The sequence below is a fragment of the Camelus ferus genome, chromosome 9, assembly GCF_009834535.1.
Source record: "Camelus ferus isolate YT-003-E chromosome 9, BCGSAC_Cfer_1.0, whole genome shotgun sequence".
NCBI classification, from domain to species: domain Eukaryota; kingdom Metazoa; phylum Chordata; class Mammalia; order Artiodactyla; family Camelidae; genus Camelus; species Camelus ferus.
In genome coordinates this window covers 18,769,035-18,789,622 of record NC_045704.1, presented here as the reverse complement: position 1 = coordinate 18,789,622, position 20,588 = coordinate 18,769,035, and the positions used below count along the sequence as shown (strand labels likewise).

The window sequence follows — 20,588 nt, the reverse complement described above, 5'->3', positions numbered from 1 at the left end:
TAGAACAGAAGAAAAGACCGAAATTCATCCCCCCACCCCAACACAGAAAGCTTCGAGCTTGAATGCGTTTACAAATGAGTTCTACCAGACGGATGGATCAGGTAATTCCCACCTTGTACAAGTTGTTCCAGAAAATAGACAAAGAGGATGGCTGCCTGGCTCATTTAGGAGGCTGGTATGCCCACGAGTCCAGAGCCAGGTAAGGCTGGTGGAGGAGAGAACATCGCAGAGTCTCCGCTCACAGCCCCGGGGCACTGAGAGCAGCTCTAGGCTCAGGGACAGGAAGCACCTGCCCGCCTCATTACGTGGTGGGGGCAGGTCTGTCTGGCTCCACGGAGCCTGCAGTTTCAAGAATAGTTTTGGGTGGCATGAGGGCATCTCCAGACCCCTTGCCTCCCTCCAGCTGCTGCCACCCACACAGACGGGGTTCCAGGGTAGCAGTCGCCCCTCTAGTCGTTTTCCCTGGGGGATGGGGGAGGTTAATACAAGGGGTTGGTTACCAAGGCCCTGGGAAGTCTAGGGGAGCCAGAGGGCTAGTGACCCAGCCCTGGCAGGAGGCCGCCACCTCCCGGGGGCTGGAGGAACAAAAGGGTCAGTGGCACCACCTGAACCCTGAGGTCTGTTCAAGTCTCCGCCATGGCTGGAGCAGGGTGGCTCTCCCCGCTTCCCAGCCCTCTGCTCCCACTCCCGTGCCTCCTACCGCGGGTACCTTACTGATTCCCACTGGCAAGGGAGTCAGACCAAGAGGGTTTTCAGGCTTCCAGCCTCTACAGAACAGGGGGCTCCTAGAAGGGCAAGTGTGGCAGAGCAGCAGCAGACATCTGCCCACAGCCAAGCAGCCTGGAGGACTCCCTTTGTCCAGGGGTTGGTTATTGACCAGATGTGGCGCCCCCTCTGGGCGGAGTGAGTGTTAACCTGCGCTGCAGCAGGTGCTGTAGGTGGTGGTCTGAACTGCAGATGCCCAGGAGGGGGAGTCAGAGATGTATTCACCCATAGATGAGACGTGTTTACAGAGACCCAAAATGAGTGATTGAAACAAGTCAGACCGGTGGTTCTCAAAGTGCGGTTCCCAGACCAGCAGCCTCCCTGGGAACTTACTGGAAATGTGAATTCCTAGGCCCCACCCCAGGCTGAATCAGTGACTCTGGGTGGGGCCAGCAGTCTTGTATTTGAACAATCCCTCCCAGGGGTTCTGATGCCACTCAAGTTTGAGAACCACTGAGAGCTACAATTGTGTAAAAAGGCCAAGGAGTATGGGATCCAGCCCTGTTGGGTCAGCAAGGTCCTAGACCCCTTCCCTCTTGGGCTCCTCCATCCTAGGGTTGTTGCCTCTCCTACGTGAAGAGCGGGGCACTCCACTTCCCTTTAAGGACATGACCCAGAGGTTTCACCATTGCCCCTTTGGCCTGAGCTTAGTCACGCAGCCACGCCTGGCAGCAAGGCAGGTTGGGAAATGTAGTCTTTATTCTGGGCGGCTGTGTGTCTAACTAAAACTGTTACTGCAGAATTGTGACCTTCCATCCCTACTCTTCACTAGATTTGTCAGGCTTCACCCCAGAGAACCCAGAGGCAGACCCAAGTGTATACAGGAGCAAACTGATGGGGGGAAATAGATTGTTTGATAATAGTGTTGAGGAAATTGGTTCATTCTTTGAAGTAAAAACTGACTCCCTACTGAATACAACAAAAGGGAACCCAGTTCAGGGCAGTAGAGATATGAAAAATTTCTATTATCTCAGTTCTGTTGGACAGTGCTTCTCTAGCCAGATTAAACATCACCATGAAAGGTAAATTATAAAGTTGATAGAGGAAAATACTCGATGACCTAGGGGCAGAGAAGGTCTTCTTAAAGCCCCAAAGGAACACATTAAAGAAAAATAATCAATTTGATTTTATCAAAAATTTAAGTTTTTGTTCAAGGAAGGACATTGCGGGAAATGGAATAGGTTTCAGAATGGGAGAAGATGTTTACAAAGCCTAACACCTTCAAGATATTTCTTTAGGCAGTGTGCTCGGTGATCCTGCGGATCGTCTCTTGCTTCAACAGTGTTTGGACAGAACAGACTCAGGGACGCCCCTTGCTCCAGCCTCCGACCACCCTTCAACCTTTTTTCTAGTTGAAACCTTCAGAAGCAGCCACTCTGCTATCCTCAGCCTCGGGGACCAGCCAACACCATTTTGTGAGCTTAACTCATTACCAATCAACCATGAGCTCCCAGATTCATCAGAATTATTCCACCGAGTTGGAGGCTGCCGTCAACCACCTGGTCAACATGCATCTGTGGGCCTCCTACACCTGCCTCTCTCTGGGTTTCTATTTCTGCTGCGATGATGTGGCTCTGGACGGCGTGGGCCACTTTTTCCGTGAATTGGCTAGGAGAAGCGCGAGGGTGCTGAGCATCTCTTGAAAATGCAAAACCAGTGTGGTGGCCGCAGCCTCTTTCAGAACGTGCAGAAGCCATCTCAAGATGAGTGGGGTAAAAACCAGGACGCTATGGAAGCTGCTATTGTCCTGGAGAAGAACCTGAACCAGGCCCTTTTGGATCTGCATGCCCTGGGTTCCACCCACCCAGACCCACACCTCTGTGACTTCTGGGAGAGCCACTTCCTGGATGAAGAGGTGAAACTCATCAAGAAGATGGGCGACCACCTGACTCACCTCCACAGGCTGGCTGGTCCCCAGGCTGAGCTGGGCGAGTATCTCTCCCAAAGGCTCACCTCAAGCACGACTAGGAGCCTCTGCAACCCCGCGGCCTTTGTGGAGCCCCTCTGGTGTCAGCGCTTCTGCCTGAAGCCTCTCTCTGCGGTCACCAGGCAGCTTTTTAACCATCCTGGAGCCCTCTCCCAACCCTTGGACCACATAGTAACAATAAAGCTTTTTGCAACAGCAAAAAAAAAAAAAAAAAAAAAAAAAAAATTTAACGGGTAAAAGAGCAACCCTAACAGAAAAATGGGCAGAGGATATAAACAGGCAATTTACAGAAAGAAAAAAAATCCAAAAGGCCAATAGGAATATGCTCAGGTGCTTAAGCTCATCAGTGATCAGAGAAAAGCAAATTCAACAATGAGCTGTCATTTTTAACACGGCGAACCTAGTAAAAATTAGAAAGTCGGCCTTCGTCAACCGAAGTACTGCGCATGCGTATCTCCCGATAATTCCGCTCTTGGGTGACTTCCCAAAGAAACTCTCCCTCTGGACCAAGACAGGGCGAGCACAAGGATATTCACCACAGCAGTGTTTCTGCCAGAGCTGAGAGCACCAGCAAGGGGCTCCTGTGCAGCCGTTGGGAGCCAGGGACCGAGTGTGCTCATAGGGAAGGATGAATGAAAGAGTGGTCTTGGGAGAAATAAAGGCCTGAAGGCCATGCTGAAGGTCTGTTATATAAGCAAATCGCAACCCCCTTTGGTGTGGACTGGGGCCTGGCCACAGGTATCTAAAATGAGAATTATCCAGGTGATTCTAACCCGCAGCCAGGATGGGGAATGGGAGAATGGCAGTTTGCCTCAGTAAGTCATTGTTAGCATCAAACCTCATGCCTGCCTCCAGCCAATGTCCCATGAGAAGGGCCCAGGGAATCATCTCACATCTTCCCTCATTTCACAGATGTGGAGACTGAAGTCCACGGAGGGAAAGGGCCTCGCTCAGGGTCTCACGGCTTACGAGGGCCAGGCTTGAAATCTCAGGTCCCTCACTGGCTTTTAGAGCCAGGCTTTGGGCTGGATGGTGGGACTGCAACAGCGAGCAGGACAGACCCGGTCCAGGAGGGCCAGGCAGGTGACATCGGTGGGGGTAGGGGGGTGGGAGGTGGTCGCACACACGCCCCTCTCAGGGTCAGTCACTTCTCAGGGCTCTGTGGCCTTGTGGGAGTTTGGTCCAATGATGCCAAATGTTCTGACTTTCCTCAAGAAATCCCCATTTTCATGTGAGAGCTCTTGAATCTTAAAGGCAGGCAACTAATTCAAACATAGTATCACGTGGGCCAAGGAAAATCAAGGTAGTAGTTAACATTTATCAAAGCCTTACCGCCTCTGGTGCTTTGCTGAGCTCCTGGTATTACCTCATTTAACCCTGTAGTGGATTGAAGAGTGTCCCCTTCCCCCCCACCAAAAAATCAGATATGTCCCTGTGGAACCTATGGATGTGACCTTATTTGGAAAAGGAGTATTTGCAGATGTGATCAAGGATCTTGAGATGAGACCATCCTGGCTTATCTGGGTGGGACCTAAATCCAGTGACAAGTGTCCTTAGAAGAGAAAAGCAGAGGGAGATTTGAGACACCCAGAGAAGGCCAGGTGAAGACATGCAGAGATTACAGCGCCGTGGCCATGAGCTAAGCCACATGGGCAGCCACCAAAAGCTGGAAGAGGCCAGGAAGTCTTCTCCCCCTAAAGCTCCCGAGGGAGCAAGTCCCTGTTGACACCTTGATTTCAGGCTCCAGCTTCCAGAACGACAAGAGAAGACATTCTTGCTGTTTTAAGCCACCACATTTGTGGCAATTCAATATGGCAGCCCAGGAAACCAACGCTACCCTCCTAGCAGCCCTCTGAGGGCTGTACCTTCCTTGTCCCAATTTACAGCTGGGAGATTAAGGACCAGAGACATGAAGTCACCAGCCTGAGGTCACACAGGAAGAAAGAGGCAGGGTTTGAAGCCAGGCACTTGGCCTGGAAGTCTTTCCTCTTCGTCATCACGCCACAGCCTCCTGAAGACTGGGCAGGGCTCCCCTCAATACCACACCTGAGGGACCCCTGGTCTGAGCAGGAAAGTGTCAACCCTGTCTTTTGGGGCTACCAGTCACAGCAACTAGGCCAGACCCCCAAAAAGGGACTCCAGAAGAAAGACAGTCACTCCTAGAGAAGACTGAGCTGTATTGAGGTTGGGGGACAAGATGGGGCAGCAAATAGTGTCCTGGCCTGTGGTTTGCGGAGGTGGGGACAGCTCAGAGCCTTTCCCCAGATGATCAAAGGCATCAGCAGAAGTTTGGGGACCACTGGGTTAAACAGAGTTAAACTCTCTCTCACTTTCTTCCTGCCCCATCTCTTCCGTCCACCTTTATTCCCAACTTTCTCTCTCTCTTTCAATCATTTAATCTTATTTAATATTTGAACAGGTAACCAAAGCCCATGGTACCAACTGTAAAGGCTCCCAAAAGGAATAAATTGCAAAGTCAACCTCCCTCCCTCCCCACTCCCAGACTCCCAGTCCCCTCCCCAGGGGCAGCCACTGATACAAGTTTCTTGTGTCTCCTTCCAGAAATGTATGCACAGACCAGGAACTACCTACGTGCATATATTCATATATGTTCTACTTTGTGCAAATGTTAACATAATGGACACATCCTTCTACACCTCGCCTTTTGCTATCTAATAGTGCATTCTGGTAGAGGAGGTGGGTCCCAGCTGGTACATAAAAGCAACCTCACTTCTGCTAATGACTGGGTGGTATTCTACGGTGCACATGAGCCATGATTTATTGAAACAGCCTGAAATGATGGATGTTCAGGAACCCCGTGGTTACTTGCTGTTCTAAACAATGCCCCAAGAGAGATCTTCATGCACTTTCCATTTGGTGCTGGGCAAATTTATTTGGTGTGCATATGCCTTGCGTCCTCCCCCACCTGCCCCTGGACTGTCACCTTGCCTCTGCCGCAGGTAATGCCTTCTGGCCCCTGACCCTCCCTCCCTGGAACTAGTCAACTCCACCCCAGTCTCCATAAGCGTCTCTCTTTTTGTCTGTCTCTATGCTTCAGCCTCTCCAGATCTCTCTGCCTCTCTTTCCTTCTGTCTGTCTTTATCTTCAATTCTCTGCCTAGATAGCTGTCTTCATCTCTACACCTTCCCACCTCCTCCTCTTCTCCCTTTGTCCTGTCTTCATTTCCCTGGTTCTACCCTAGTTCATCCCTGCCTCTCTGTTGCCCCCTACAGGATGAATCTGGCTCAACACACATCCCTGCCTCAGCCCAGTGGTTTCTATCTGGGGGATGCGGTACCCAACCTAGCACAAATTTTTCCCACCCTCAACCCTCTCCTGACCTGGCTAGGATTTCCATCCCCTGCAGCCCTGGCGGAGAAACCACCATCTTCCCCTCCAGGCCCCGGTGCCTGCCCTCCTGGACCCCTGCCTTTCTCTCTCTGTACCAGCAGGATTGGGCCCTGGGATGCACAGATGCTCCTGGGGGTGATCTAGTTTTGCAACAGGAGCTGTGGGAGCTAGACTTGGGCAGGTTGGATGTGGTTCCTGGGCTGGACAGAGCCTCATCCTCCTGTTCAGGGCCCGGCCTTCTTGCCCTCCTTGCTCAACAAACAGAGCGACCAGTCTGTGTCAGCCCTGAGCTGGGGACAAACAATAAACAAACCCACCCAAGGCCCTGCCCTGGTGAAGCTGACATTCTCACCGGGTGACATAGGTCATGACCAAGTGAACATACTCACATACTTAGAGGTATTCACAAATCACACTAAGTTCAAGAAAGAAAGAACTGGGTGTGGTGATAAAGAAGACGGGGGATGGGGGTGGGGGGGCAGGAATTGACCTTGGCAAGGGAGGGCCCAGCTGCCTTCTATGAACCAGTAGGGAAGAATCAGGTAGAATAAAGCAAGAAGGGGTGTGCCTTCTGAAGAGGTGACATTTGAATGGAGATGAAGGTATCTATGGAGGCATGGAGTGGAAGGCCTTTTAGGCAGAAGAGACAGCATGTGCAAAGGTCCTGAGGTAGGCAGTTGGAGGGTCAAGGACCAGCAAAAATATGGGACTCACAGTGGGTGAGGAGGAAGGCATGGGCCATCTCAAGTAGTATGGTGGGGAAGAGATATCCCATCTTATAGATGGGACACTAAGGCTTGGAGAGAAGGAAAGTCCTTTGCCTGAGGACACAAAGGGAGAGGGTGAGGACTGTTGAGCTCAGGCAGCCTTGTGCTCCCCGTCACTAGGACAGTGATTCTTAGTGTGGGGTCCCATTCCAGCAGCATCAGCATCACCTCTCGGTCCCCCCCCTCCCCCGCAGAACTACCAAATCAGAAGCTTGGGGTGGGCACTGGGGTGTGTGCCCAGCAGCCTGCATTCAATAAGCCCTCCAGAGGATTCCAACACACAAATATGAGAACCACTGAGCCAGACGCTCCTGCCTCTACAAGTTTTGGTCCTACCGTTTGAGGCACCCTTGCCCACTATGGGTTGGTAGGTGGTCCCCCTCAAAAGATACGGCCACATCCTAATCCCCAGAACCTGTGCATGCTATTGTATTAGGAAAAAGGGTCTTTGTAGTTATATTTAGGTTGGGGACCTTGAGATGAAATGATTATCCTAGGTAACCCTGATGGGCCCTAAATTCAAGGACAAGTGTCCTTAAAAGAGTGAGACAGAGGGAAATCTGAGAGAGAAGGAGGCATTTGAACAGGAAGGCTGAGATTGGAGGGATGTGACCACAAGCCAAAGAACACTGGCCACCACCAGGAGCTGAGAGAGGCAGGGAAGGATTCTCTCTTAACTCTGGAGGGTGCCTGCCAACTTGATTTCAGACTCTTGATCTCCAGAACCGTGAGAGAATACATTTCTGTTGTTTAAGCTACCAAGGGTACACCGATTTGTTGAGTGAGTTACTAGACCTCTCTGGGCCTCAGTTTCCTACCTGCCAAATGGGTTTAACAAGAGTATCTGTTTCCTAGGGAGGATGTGGAAATTGAATTAATGACTCCACGTAAAGAACTTAGAACAATGCCTGGCACACAGGCAGCCCTTAATTACATGAGAATTGTCATTCGGGTGTGAGCTCAACTCTGAGTGTCTGTAACACGTGTTTCTCAGCATCTTGTGGGAATCTGGGGCATGAAGGGCCCTTGGAAGTAAATGGGGTTATCTGGGGTGGTATGGGCCTGTGAGAGGGAACTCTATTTCCTCATCTGTGAAATGGGCATAGCAATAGCTCCCCACTCAGGGTTGGTGTGCAGGCAAGAAGGGTGCTGGAGCATATCGGGCCGGCGTGTAGCTCCACACATACTTCTCTATTACCTTTCCTTTACCCATAAAATGTCCATAATAGTAGCACGTACGACCTTACCCTTATGAGAGGATGAAATGAACTTCTAATACTTAGAACAGCACCTAGCAAGCAGAAAGCGCTCACTGTGGTGCATGTTACTGGTCGTCCGTATGGAACTCTGCGCCTGTGCTTACCTGGCCCAGGTGTGGGATGAGGATTGGGCAGGATGTGGCCGTGGGCATCTGGCCCTGCAGGTTCCTCCGCCATCCCACTTCCTCCGCACCCTGACCTCCTGCCCCCAACATCGCTCCAGCCCTCACTCCCAATTCCCTGTGACCTCTGAGGGCGGAGGCTTTGGCAGCCTGTGCCGCCTGCTCCAGCCCCAGGGAGGGGAGCAACGCACCCTGATACCCAGGTGGGGTTGCTGCTTCTCCCTCAGTGTCTCCCTGGGGTCTCCCATCTCTGTGACTCCTCATCGCTGGCTCTGGGTCTCTTTGAGTCCTCCGCCCCCCACCCCCATTACGTTTCCAGAAAAGGAAATATCAGGGACCCAAGGTTGTGTCCTAGGGCAGGGCAGAGGAGGAAGTAGCAGAAGCAGGACCTCCCCTCCCTCCCCACCCCCACCCCTCACCGCCTAGCTGAGTGCCGGCAGGATGGGGAGGAAGAGGGGGTTTCATTAATTAGCCTCTAATCCTGCCATGCGGGATCTTAACGAGGTGGATGGGCCTCATTAGTGAGCCGGAGCCCTGGCATTAGCGCCTTTGTCACACCCCTCTCCCAGGGCTGGGTCCTCAGCTGGCCCTGGGGAAATGGGGGCAGGAGGCCTGGGATACGGAACCGGGCTGGGACCTGGACTTCTGCATTTTGGGAGGAGGGGCTGGGACCCGGACTCCTGGGTCTGATGGAGGAGGGCCAGGGGCTCAGATCCTCCCCTCAACACACCCCTCACTTAAATGTCAGCCGAGGTACCCCGCCCTCTCCCGCCCCGGGTAACCCCGCGCTCTGCCCCTGCAGAGGAGCCGGGACAGTCGCCCAGACCCGACAGATGGAGAAGGTGCAGGACGGACAGGCGCTCGGTGGCGGGATGGAGGCCGACCAGCCCGCAAGCCCCCAGGAGCCGCCGTCGCCGCCCTCGCCGCCCTCGCCCCCGTCGCCGCGGTCGCCCGCGGCCCCCGAGGCCCCCGAGCTCCTCGCGCCAGAGCCGCCGACCGAGGCCTCCGCGCGGCAGCTGCTGCTGCAGGAGTGGGCGCCGCCGGGCGGGAGCCTGGAACTGCCCCCTCGCCTCACCTGGAAGCTGCTCTTCCTGCGGCGGCCGCTCTACCGCAACCTGCTGCGCTCGCCCAACCCCGAAGGTGCGGGATGGCGGCCCGGCCGGGCTGGAGCCGCCCGAAGGCCGCCGCGTCCCCGTCTTCTTCCCCTAGACTCGCTCACTCTGACCCTGTGTCTCTGCTTTCCGCCGCTCTCTTCTGTCTCTCCGTCTGTCTCTGCGTCTGTCTGCAACTCTTTATTCCTCTACATCATTCTCTGTCTCTTTTCTCTCATTGTGCAGTTGTCTCCTTGCGTCTCTCTGTCCCACCTGCATCTCCATCTCTATCTCTTTGTGTGTCATGTCTGTCTGTCTCTCCCGGTGTCTCTTTGTCCCACCCTGTATCTCTCTCCCCCTCCCTCCGCTCATATTCTGCCTCTTTCTCTTGGTGCCTTTCTCTGTCTCATGGCAAAGCCCTCCCGTTCCCAGCATTGTCCCTCTGTCCCCAGGACCTTCCCAGGGCTCTCTCAGGGCCCTGACTCACTCATCCCTGCCAGGCTGGTCTGGCCTGGCAGGCGTGGCACTGATTCCCGTCCTTCCAGCGGAGCCCTGGGGGCAGGGAGTGGGGAGCATGAGGAAGGTGGGCAGCCTCAGCTCGCCTGAGGCTCCACTTCCCTGTACATTTCAGGCATCAACATCTACGAGCCAGCGCCCCCTACTGGTCCCACCCAGAAGCCCCTGGAGGCCCTGGGTAAGCTATTGGTGGCTGGCCAGGTGGGGAGGGGGTGGTCCTGGAGAACAGGTGCATTCTAATCCTCCACTTCTCCACCCGCCAGGCAATTTCCGTGGGTGGCACATTAGGACTGAGAATCTCCAGCAGAACCTCAGGTGAGTGGCCAGGACCCATGTGGTCTGAGTGTGACTCCCTGCTCTCGCCTTCCTTGCTGTGGGACCTGGAGTAACCCTCTTTGACTCTCTGGGCCCCAGTCTCCTGCTCTGTAAACAGAGTTCGTCATAAGAGAGAACATATGGCAAAGGATCTGACCAGGACTAGCTTGCACATAGTAGGTGGTCAATAAATAGCAGCTAATACTGTTTCTGCGCTCAGCCTTTCTGTGGGAGGTGGAGGCTCAGCCAGGCCACCAGCTGTTCTCGATTAAACCAGGCCCTGCTTCTGCACAGGGGGTGAGATGGAGTGACTCAGGGGCTCAGAGTTATGCATCCCAGGGTTGGGTTCCCAGCTCTGCCATTTCTTTTCTTCTTAATCTTGGCAAATTACTTCCCTTAGTGAGCCTCGGTTTCCAGTTTCCCCATCTGCAGCCCGGGGTTCAGAATGCATCACCCTCAGAGGAGCTTGTGGGAACTGAGTCTGCGAGGTGCTGAGTGAGGGCTCAGGGCCTCTATGTGGGTGCCCTTGACATCACTTCGATGTCAGGATGCCTGCCATGATCAGGGTGTCCTGATTCTGGGGGCCAGGCCAACCTGGGGGATGCCTGAGAATCCCAGCAAGTGACAGACCTCACCTCCTTCATGCCCTCTCTCACAGCTGGACTGTGAAGCAGCAGTGTGTGGACCTTCTGGCCGAGGGCTTGTGGGAGGAGCTGTTAGATGATGAACAGCCACACATCACGGTCATGGACTGGTACGTGCCTCTCCCAGCCAGCCTGACCAGCCAGGTGGCACACGGGGTCTCCTCAAAGGGCAAGCCTCTCCCTGTCCTGCCGCTGCAGGATCCAGCCCTGCCCACCTCTCTGGCCCCTTCTCTCTGATTCTCAGTTGTTCAAACATGCCAGCCCAGAGGCTGTTCCTTCTTCCCTGGATCCTGGCCACCCTCTTTTCTAGAAACAAATTCCTCCCTCTCCTTTAGGAGTCGGTGCACATGGCTCCACCAGGAAGCCTTCCCTGACCACTGCCAAACTGGGTCAGATGCATTATGTTCCAGTGCCCCGGATGTCCCCCATCCCAGCCCTGTCCATTCCTGGTTGTCACTGCCTGGTGACATGTCTGCCTCCCCCACTGGACCATGAATCCCATGAAGGCAGGGCAGGGGGCTGTCGTGGTCACTGCTGTGTGGCCAGCACCACCCATCCCCAGTGCACAGAGTGGATGCCAGTGAGTGTGTGTTGAATGGTGACAGAGCCAGGGGTTGAAGCTGGGAGCTTGGGGCAGTGGTGGCAGCTGAAGGCCTGGCCCCCACCCCCAGGTATGAGGACAGCCGGCTGGACGTGTGTGTGTATGAGCTGCACGTCTGGCTGCTGGCAGCTGACCGCCGCACAGTCATTGCACAGCACCATGTGGCCCCCCGGACATCTGGAAGAGGCCCCCCCGGCCGCTGGGTCCAGGTGAGGCTCCCTACTGCGGCCACCACCCGTACCCAAGTGGTCGTGTCCCAAGACCTCGCAGAGGGAGGAGGGAGGAGAGCAGGATTTCTGGGTCCCTAATAAGGACTTCTTCCTGACCCCGGGGCTGCCACAGGTGTCCCACGTGTTCCGCCAGTATGGCCCCGGCGTGCGCTTTGTCCATTTCCTGCACAAGTCCAAGAACCGGCTGGAGCATGGTGGGCTGCGGCGGACAAGGGTGACCGACTCCTCCGTGTCTGTACAGTTCAGGGAGTGACGGGCTAACTCCGGGCCCGTGCTGACCCCTTGTCTCACCCATACACCCCTTGACACCTCCCTGAGCCGTTAGCATCTCTCTGTCCCCTTATCACTTCTGGCCTCTTAGCATCTCCCTGACCCCACAGCAGCTCCATGGCCCTTAGAAGTCCCTAACCCTTAGCACCTCCTTGTCCCTGAAGCACCACCATGTTCCCTTAGCACCTCCCTGCTCCCTTGATACCCTCATGACCCGTCAGCTGCTCCAGGATCACTTACTACCTCCTACACCCCTTAATCCTGCCTGGCCCTTGGTTTCTCATTTGACATCTCCACACATCTTTGAATGTCTGACTCTCTGGCATTTTCTCTGCCCTCCCTGAGTGCCACAAGGGCAGTGGCACTTCTTCCAGTGCTTGATGGATGGTAGGGGTTCAATAAATCTTTGTTGGCTGAAATGAATAAATACACGTGCCCAAGGATGCTGACTATTTCCTTGCTGTTTGCTCCTTAGAACTTGACTGAGTTCATTTCCCACTTGTATATCCTCTAATCCTTGATCCTCCAGCCTCTCACAACCCCTGAACCTTTTACACCTCCCTTGACCTCTGATTTCTTCACTTATCCCCAATATACAGCCTCCAAGCATCTCTGCTTACCTCTTCTGCCATATCTCTTAACTCTCAGAATCTCCCCCAATTCCCTTCCTCCTTCCAACCCCAGCTGTCAGCCCCCTAGAGTTGTGCCCCTACCTCTCTTATCTCCAAGACCCCTCATTTCTTTTCTCTAGTTCCTTCTCTACCTCCTCCCAAACCCAGATATCCATCAAGGGCCCTTATTACCCTTGGGAGAAGTAGGGGAAAATAGGTTGAAAAGTCAAATTTGCAGAAAGATGCAAATTTGAACTAAAGTGGTCTCCAGGTGTTGGGGAGGGGGGCATTGAAAGTATTTAACAACCCATAAGTCCTGGGCAGTGGCAAAATCACAAAACAGACCCTGGCCCTAGCCTAGGGTAGGGTCCTTGAAGGCCTCCTTCTGTCCCATGCATGAATTCGGAGGGAGTCCAGAGGTCCCGGGCAGGCCTGAAAAACCGGGAAGCTTTCAGAGAAGGGCCGTCCACCAAAAGTGTGGGAAGCATTTTGACGTTTAACAATCTGCATGTCACACGTGTCCTGTGGTGGGGGGGTGTGCACGCACCTAAATCCATGTCAGGACCCATGTCCCTGGCATGAGCTGACCCAGGCCTCACCACCATGTTCTCCTCACCATCCCACCCCGTGTTCATGTGGACTCGGGTCCCGAGCACAGTAGACAGCAGACCGGATGACTTACAAGGGCTGTATTACAAGGAAGGCAGGGTGGGGGCAAGCAGAAAGCTCTCTTCTCTTGGATCTTGGGGACTTCAGCAGATCCCACAGACAAGGCCAAGTGAGGGCCTCAGCAATTTGTGGAGGATGGAGGTGACAGACCTCTAAGGTATCAGTTGCATCTGCAACAGAATCAAAAATGATTACTACGGGATGCCAAGGGCTCAGAGCCTTAAAGTGTGGAGAGTTCTAAGCCTGAGAAGAGGTGGGGAGCTGGAGCTGGGCTCGAAGTTCAGGACCTAGGCATCCTGGCCTGGGAGTTTGGGGCTGGGGGCTCCTGGAGCTCTTGGGGATAGAGGGGCAGCTGGGGGTGGTTTTAGAGGGCATTCTGGCTAGATCTAGGGCCGCGAAGTCTGTGAGCGTGGATATGTGAGTCCAGGGTGGGTTCAGGGGCCTCCAAAGTTGGGTCTGGGGGCTTCAGAACCTTCACAGGGGCTCTGGAACTGGTTTCCCGGCCACAGCCATGGTTGCACTAGAAGGCCTAGGTGGGTGGAGCATGAAGGCTAGATAGGATATTCCTAGACTTAGGTCTGGGGTCTTGAGTTCTGGGTCAAATGTAGAATCTGGGAGTTTCAGAGTCAGGTCTGAGAGCTCTGGGATCTGATGACTTAGAGGGTGGGGAAGAACTGGTTTTGGTTCTGGGGGCTTCAGGGTGAGCTAGACTTGGGGACTCCGGAGTTAGTCTGCACTCCCTGGAAAGTGCAGCTGCCAGTAGGCGGTAGGCAGGTGGGGGATTCAGGAAGGTTGGAGGGGGCAATGGAGGCAGGAAGGTTGGGTCAGCTTCTGAGTCTGGGAATCTCAGAGTTGGGTCTGGGAGATCCAAGGGGCATGGGCTTGGGGGGAGGTGGGGGTTGGGGTGAGGAGAAGGGGGATCTCCAGGACTGGTTCTAAGGATGCCCAATTTGGGTCAAAGTTTCAGGGGGCGGGGCGAGGGGGGGCGGTCTGGAGCCCCGGTGCTGGGTTGGGAGCTGGGGAAGCAGATGTGCGGACTAGGAGACACTGGCGGGGCGGGGTCTGGACGGGCGCGGGCGCGCACCTGCAGTAGAGCGCGGAGATGGCGTTGGACCAGTCCCCGAAGATGCCGCGGCGGTACTCTTCCAGGCGCGGGTAGGTGCCGGCCGAGAACTTGCGCTTCTTGCCGGCCTTGCCGCGAATGGACCACACGGTGAGCTCGCAGCGCTGGCCCACCACGAGCGAAGAGATGACGTTCGTCCAGTCAGAGGGCAGGTAGGGCAGGTCGGCGCCCGGCTGCAACGCCAGCTCGGCGCCGCCGCAGCAGTTCTCGTAGTAGGGGTCGCTCTTGTCGTAGAGCTTGGCGCACGTGCGCGTCCCGTTGGCGCTCTTGAGGTCGGCGGGCACCGGGCAGGCGCCTCGGACACCGGGGACGGCCGCCAGGGCCAGGGCCAGGGCCAGCAGCAGTGGGCACAGCGGGGACATGGTGACACTGCGAAGCGACGCCCCCATGTCCTTTTATGCATCTGATCCGTGGGAAAGGAGAAGCTGCGAGATAAGGACTTGGGGAGGGAAGGGGAGGGCGCCCCTCTCCCAGGAACAGGGAGACCGTCCTGAAGTAGGTCAAAAACCCAGACCGAAGAATACAAGACAGACTTATTTGTAGAAAATTAGCAGCTTAAATTTTATGTGGCAAATAGCAGGACCAGTGACTTGCAATACAAAGGGTAGCATAGGGTTAATAGCTCTAGGTAGGAAGAGCCCTTGAAAATTGACAAGGAATGAAACAACCCCCTTCCAAACGAGGAGAGACCCAGCGAGGGGAGAGGGGGAGGGGGGCTGGGCTCCCAGGCTGGGCAGGTCTCCTACCCAGACGCAGGACCTTGGGAAAGGAAAAGCTGGAGATAAGGAGAGAGAGACCCTGGCGGGGAAGGGAGAGGAGGGGAGGAGATGGGGAGGGAGACCCCGTTCCCACCTCCCCCGAAGCAGGAGATCCAGACCAAGGTCGAGATGTTGATAGACATATTTGCATAACAAAAACCATTGCAAGGTACAAAAAGCTTGGGGAAAAATTTGCAGCACTTGGGGCCATGTAGAATTAGTAGCTATAATATATAAAGAGGGCTTACAAATTGACAAGATATCAAGATCCCCTCTTCCAAGGACAAGCCAAAGAGGGAGAGACTGAGGAAAGAGGAAACTGCCACCCCCTTATTCCCAATCCCAAGGAGCCAGGAGATTTTCTTAACTAAGTTTGGATAACTTGAATCTATAAAATAAATAAAGATCCTATTGAGCTGTATAAAACTTAAACTTTTTGTAATAGCAACAAAGAACAAACAAAATCCTCATTGGGTGAAAACAGACAATTCTTGTACAATGAGTGCTTACTAATCAGCAGGCAGCAGTGACACAAGTCTAAGGCAAAATTAAGCAGCTGTACAGGAATGTTAGGGAGGCTGGGACCCCAGGGAGATACAGGGCCCCCGGCATCTGGTTGTGTGACCAAGGCCCTTTAGAGACTTTTTGGAGTTCCTGGCCTCCTGCCAGATGAGCATAGGGTCAAAAGTGTGGGTGAGCTGATCAGACAGACAGTGGTTCAAGTCTGTGGCTCCCTGGGTGAGTCCAAGTCTGGGCCTCAGTTTCCTCATCTGTAAAATGGGCGAATTTTCTTCCTACACTGTAGGATTGTTGTGAAGATTACAAGGGATAGTAGAAAGTATGGGGGCTAAAGGAATAGCCTGTGGAGCCAGGCTGTCTGGAGCCAGATCCCAGCTCCTCCACAAGCTTTTGCACAGGATTCCATCTTAGGGCCTCATGGAGACAACGAGGGTATCCACCTCAGAACGCTGGTGTAAGGAGTATGAATTAATCCACATAACCGTGCTGAGAATAGGGCCCTTGCTTAGCGCCATACAAGCATCTGCCATATTATTATTACGAGAGCCCTTAGTGCAGTGCCTGGCACACAATAAGGGCTCAATAAACGTAAACCAGAACAACACATCTGCTCTTGACCACGGCCACTCAGCTGACCCTGATCCCTCCTGGGCCCCCAGATGCCATCTTCCGCCTTGGCCAGGGTAAGGTTAAGAGGTTAAGAGCCAAAGGCTGGGAACACTTGAAACTAGGTTCACATTTTGACTCTGTCACCTTGCTGAATGCCCTTGGGCAAGTGAACTCACCTCTCTGAGCTTTTCCTCCTACCTTCAAGGGAATACTAGAAAATGATCATCAAAATAGAAAAGGATAATAGAAAATTACTGTATCAAGGCATTTATAACTAATAGAATATTAGGAACCATTCACATAATTGTGACTTATAAATATAATATAAATACTGCATGTGTGATATTGAATAAATGCAACCGTATAAATATATTTATAAATAACAGTATAAATATAATATAAAAACAATATGAATATAAAGCATGAAGTCCAGTATGTGCTCAATAAGCAGGAATTACTAGGACTGTTCTTAATACTTTCTTTTCCCCCTTTACAGAGGGACTGGGGATTGAACCCAGAACCTCGTGCGTGCCAAGCACACGCTCTACCACTGACCTATACCCCCCCACCCTATTAAGACTATTCTTATAATGGCTCCGAGACCCTAGACCCTGACCTGGGCCTGCCTCAGACCAGACCTGGATCCTTCTCCCTCCTTTCCTCTCGTGACCTTTTGAAATCTAATCTCCAGCCGCTAACTTCCCAGCTGGCCTCCTTAACCTCAGGGGCACAGAGTTCCCACTGTCCCAGCTGTGCAAGGGCATCTGGACTCAGGGATGGACACAGTCACCTAGAACCCCAGCCACCCAGGAAGGCCATGAGTTTCTGACATGGAGAGCGACATGGGATAGTGAGGAGACCTCGACAGAGAGGCAGACCATGGACAGGAACACAGGACCCATGGGGCCAGAGCACACAGCCAGCGTCAGAGAGAACCCATGGAGACCCAGGACATGGGCACTGCATCCCCAACCCTGGGACAGACACATGGGCAGGGGGGTAGGGACACTCCTTCACGCAGTCAGCCACTGATGATCACTGATTCTCACTGGTGGATCCTAGAGGGCTACACATATTGAATGTAGACACATGCTTGTGTCCCAGAGAAACACAGTCCCAGACAATGCCCCACTCCCTGTAGAATCACACACCCACAGCCACCAACAAGCTCCCACCCCTCAACCACTACCCCCCTACACTCCATGAAATTTCAAATCACAAACCCCCATGCCCACATCTAACATGCCCACATGAGCACTCACCAGGCATCTTCATCCAGAAACAATTTCCTCACTGTTAATAAGACAAACTGGACAAATAGTAGAAAAATAAACATCTCCTTATTACACTTTTTTTTTCTTCAAATGGAAGAATGTCCTTGAGGAACCCATGAACCTTTGAGAAAGTCAGAAGGTAAACCAACAATTCGAACACAATGTGAAAAGAGTTATAAAGGACTCTAGGACTACAGTGGGAAGAACAGCAGGCTTATAAAAAAAAATCCACCAATATATTTTGATTCATATAATAGGAAAAAAACCCTCTTTTTAGATGTCACACCTTGATTTGACATTTTTCATTAGACCATAAAAAAGGAGATTGGTATACATGTGAAATTGTCACTGGAAGTTTTTGTCTCAATAAGGGTGGAACCAAAACATAAATAACATGATAGGTGACACATAAGTTAAACGAAAATGCTAAGTCTGGTGGAAGGGTATAGCTCAGGGGTAGAGCACAAGCTTAGCATGCACAAGGTCCTGGGTTCAATCTCCAGTACCTCCATTTTCAAAAATTTTTTAAAAAAGAAAATACTAAATCTGCTGCATAAATACAGGAAAATCACATCAGCACTTAAGTTCACACTAGATCATGGGAATGCATTACACTTCTGTAAGAATAGGTCACTGACTGGGATCATTTCTATATAATCCTTTTTTTTTAATGTTTTTTGAGGGGAGTAATTAGGTTTTGTTTTTTTTTTTTTAATGGAGGTACTGGGGATTGAACCCAGGACCACGTTCATGCGCTCTACCACTGAGCTCTACCCTTCCAACCTCTGCCTGCCCCTCCTCAACAGTCTTGAGTTTTAAACGTTCTCTTGGTAACTTGATGCTGGAGTTTGAGAACCACTGGGTTAGGGCTTTGGTCTCCTAACACTTCATATGTCACTGGTTGTTTATTACATCTAGAATTTCTATATTGATACCTCAATTTGCTCAGCTCCTATAAAGTTTATTTTACATAGATTTCCAAACAAATTATTAAACAAAATTCCATTAGCAATAGAAAACGGAGTATCTCTGGGGATCCCAGATGCAGCGGCGTAAGACAGTGCCTGGTACCCAAATGCTGGAAATGAACTTGAATCTTCCCCAAAACAGACAAAAAGTCAGTCATCATCTAACTTCAAGACGTGGCTGAAGACCATTTTCTTAGCTACACCTGCCCCAGGTGAGGTGCCTATCTGTAAGGCTCCCTGGGTCCCACGACCCCTTTGTGGTCTAGGCCAGAGCTACCCAACCTTCACTGGGCTGCAAATTACTTGAGGGTGAGGTGGGGCGGGGAGGGTCCTGTTAAGATGCAGATCCCAGTTCAGCAGGTCTGGAGTAGGATTTCGGGTCCGCCATTTCCAGCCAGCTCCCAGGTGATGTCAGGCTGCTGGGGGCCATTGAGTAAGGGTGACACACCCAGCTGAGACAGATGCAGCAAGAAGACAGCTCCAAACTGGCAACCTGCCACCAGGAGGGCGTGGCGGGAATTCAGAAGTGAGCCAGGCCCTGGGGGCCGGGAAGAGGTCGGGGAACACGGGATGGTTGAAGCTGGAAGAAAAATCCAAATGACATTTCGGAAGGAAGCTTGTGGCAGAAGCAAAGTCCGAAATTCCCGAGGGCTGCAGCAGCTTGGGCTCGAGAGCCCCGGCAGGTGGGCAGTGGAAAGCCTACTCACCCCGGGGCGCGGAAGGTTTCGCGTGCGCCTGCCGGGTCGGGGGAGGCTGGGCGCACTCGCAAGGTGGCGCCAAAGCACAGAGATTCCTGTCGCGGGCTGGGGCGTGCTGGGGCCCGGGTTCAAATCCCCACTCTGCCACTTACGTGCTTCGCGAACCCGGGAACTCGCTCAACCTCCGTGACCTTCCGTGTCCTCTTGTGTGAAGTGGAGACAATACACACAAAAGCTAGTTACCTCTTCTAGTGTTGAGGCTTGTAAGGAACATTTCCTTTCTTTTTATTTTATTGTATTATGATTTTTAGAGGTTACAGAGATCAGAAGAGAAGAAATAAAATTATATGCAGATGATATAATTGTCTACATAGAACAATGCCCACAGTAGAACTTAATGACTTTTTGGTGACAAATCTCTCCCAGCCAATCTCTACCCTGACAATAGTCATCCCAGGTTTAGAACCACGGGAGGGTTGAGTGAATGAACCACAAACACAAGTTTGACCCACATCCCTAAGAATCTTCACAGATACAGACCCTAGGTCCATGATAGAGCCATTGTCCCACTGATTTGATCCAGCCAAAAAGCCTCCTTTGGATATCTTATTACTTGGTGTAATGATTGCTTGTGGTGTTTAAGTCACTTACAATGAAATATTCCATTGCTTATAGCTGAAAACATCCTTAATGAGCCTTTCACTCCTCATTCATTCTTTCTTTCATATTCTTTCCCTCTCCTTCTCTTCCCTCTCCCCGTGACCATCCACACACACTCAGAGGGCCACAGTCACGTACAGGCTGCATGGTCCATGGCAGGTGCTGCATGAATGACATTGTTTTCCGGGATGAAAGAGGTGCATCCCTAGCGTCCCAGCAAGAGTGAACCAGCATCTTCAGGGAAGTCAGAGGTGGCTCCCTCCATGGGCCTGGGCTGGTTGGGGCGGGGTAAGTTTTTACAAACTGGTCTCCCTGATAACGATGGTGGTGGTAAGATCCCTAAATCATAGAAGCAAGGTGGTGACACAAACTTCAGAAGCAAGCTGGACACAGTCATTGCAATGAGGGGCAAGGCTGGATCAGCAGCCAGTGGACCCGACGCCCACAGAGCGATGGAAATGGTTAGTAAAACACAAGTCTCCAAGAGGCAAGATATATAGCAGTCAAGAAGAACATGTCTTCATTTACGTAATCAAAAGAAATTGAGGGTGAATGCTCTGGAGGCTAAGGGCAGACACTCTCATAGAAAATCATGGTCCCTTACCCGGTTTCCAGATCAGAGTCAATTTTCAAATCCCAGACTTCAGGGGAGGCCAGGTCCCTATGAGGACGGAGCTGTAATGCCGCTGCCAGTGTGTTATTAGCGATTTCCCACATCCTTTCCCAGTGACCCAGGGCGAGCTGGAGCTGGCTTGCACCGGACTTGCCTTAACTGAGTGTTCAATTTGCAGGAATTTTGTAAGTTGACTGTTAAATAAAGCCATTACAATTTAAAATTATA

The 20,588-nt window shown here is 52.5% G+C and overlaps 3 protein-coding genes across 3 annotated transcripts; 2 read left to right on the top strand and 1 right to left on the bottom strand.

The window, feature by feature from the left end:
- Positions 1-2,104: 2,104 nt before the first annotated feature.
- Positions 2,105-3,088, top strand: LOC116665702 (ferritin light chain-like). Its single transcript, XM_032486063.1, is given in 2 exon segments — positions 2,105-2,373; positions 2,376-3,088. Coding segments are annotated over 2 exon segments (720 nt in total). The 5' UTR covers positions 2,105-2,207; the 3' UTR covers positions 2,930-3,088.
- Positions 3,089-8,803: 5,715 nt separating this feature from the next.
- Positions 8,804-12,301, top strand: NCCRP1 (NCCRP1, F-box associated domain containing). Its single transcript, XM_032486062.1, has 6 exons — positions 8,804-9,331; positions 9,914-9,976; positions 10,062-10,113; positions 10,772-10,867; positions 11,429-11,567; positions 11,701-12,301. Exons 1-6 carry the CDS (start codon positions 8,881-8,883, stop codon positions 11,839-11,841), a joined length of 942 nt encoding a protein of 313 aa, XP_032341953.1. The 5' UTR covers positions 8,804-8,880; the 3' UTR covers positions 11,842-12,301.
- Positions 12,302-13,143: 842 nt separating this feature from the next.
- SYCN (syncollin) lies at positions 13,144-14,649 on the bottom strand. The gene is made up of 2 exons (XM_014567976.2): positions 14,223-14,649; positions 13,144-13,308 (listed from the first exon to the last, which is right to left on the bottom strand). The coding sequence occupies exons 1-2, from the start codon at positions 14,621-14,623 to the stop codon at positions 13,299-13,301; spliced, it is 411 nt and encodes a 136-aa protein (XP_014423462.1). The 5' UTR covers positions 14,624-14,649; the 3' UTR covers positions 13,144-13,298.
- Positions 14,650-20,588: the final 5,939 nt, after the last annotated feature.

Bases quoted from the DNA above. Each gene is read 5' to 3' on its own strand.
- NCCRP1 (XM_032486062.1), top strand. From the start codon at position 8,881: ATGGAGGAGGGCCAGGGGCTCAGATCCTCCCCTCAACACACCCCTCAC. The intron at 9,332-9,913 runs GTGCGGGATGGC...TGTACATTTCAG, and splicing joins GCGCTCGCCCAACCCCGAAG to GCATCAACATCTACGAGCCA. The intron at 9,977-10,061 runs GTAAGCTATTGG...TCCACCCGCCAG, and splicing joins GAAGCCCCTGGAGGCCCTGG to GCAATTTCCGTGGGTGGCAC.
- SYCN (XM_014567976.2), bottom strand. From the start codon at position 14,623: ATGTCCCCGCTGTGCCCACTGCTGCTGGCCCTGGCCCTGGCCCTGGCG.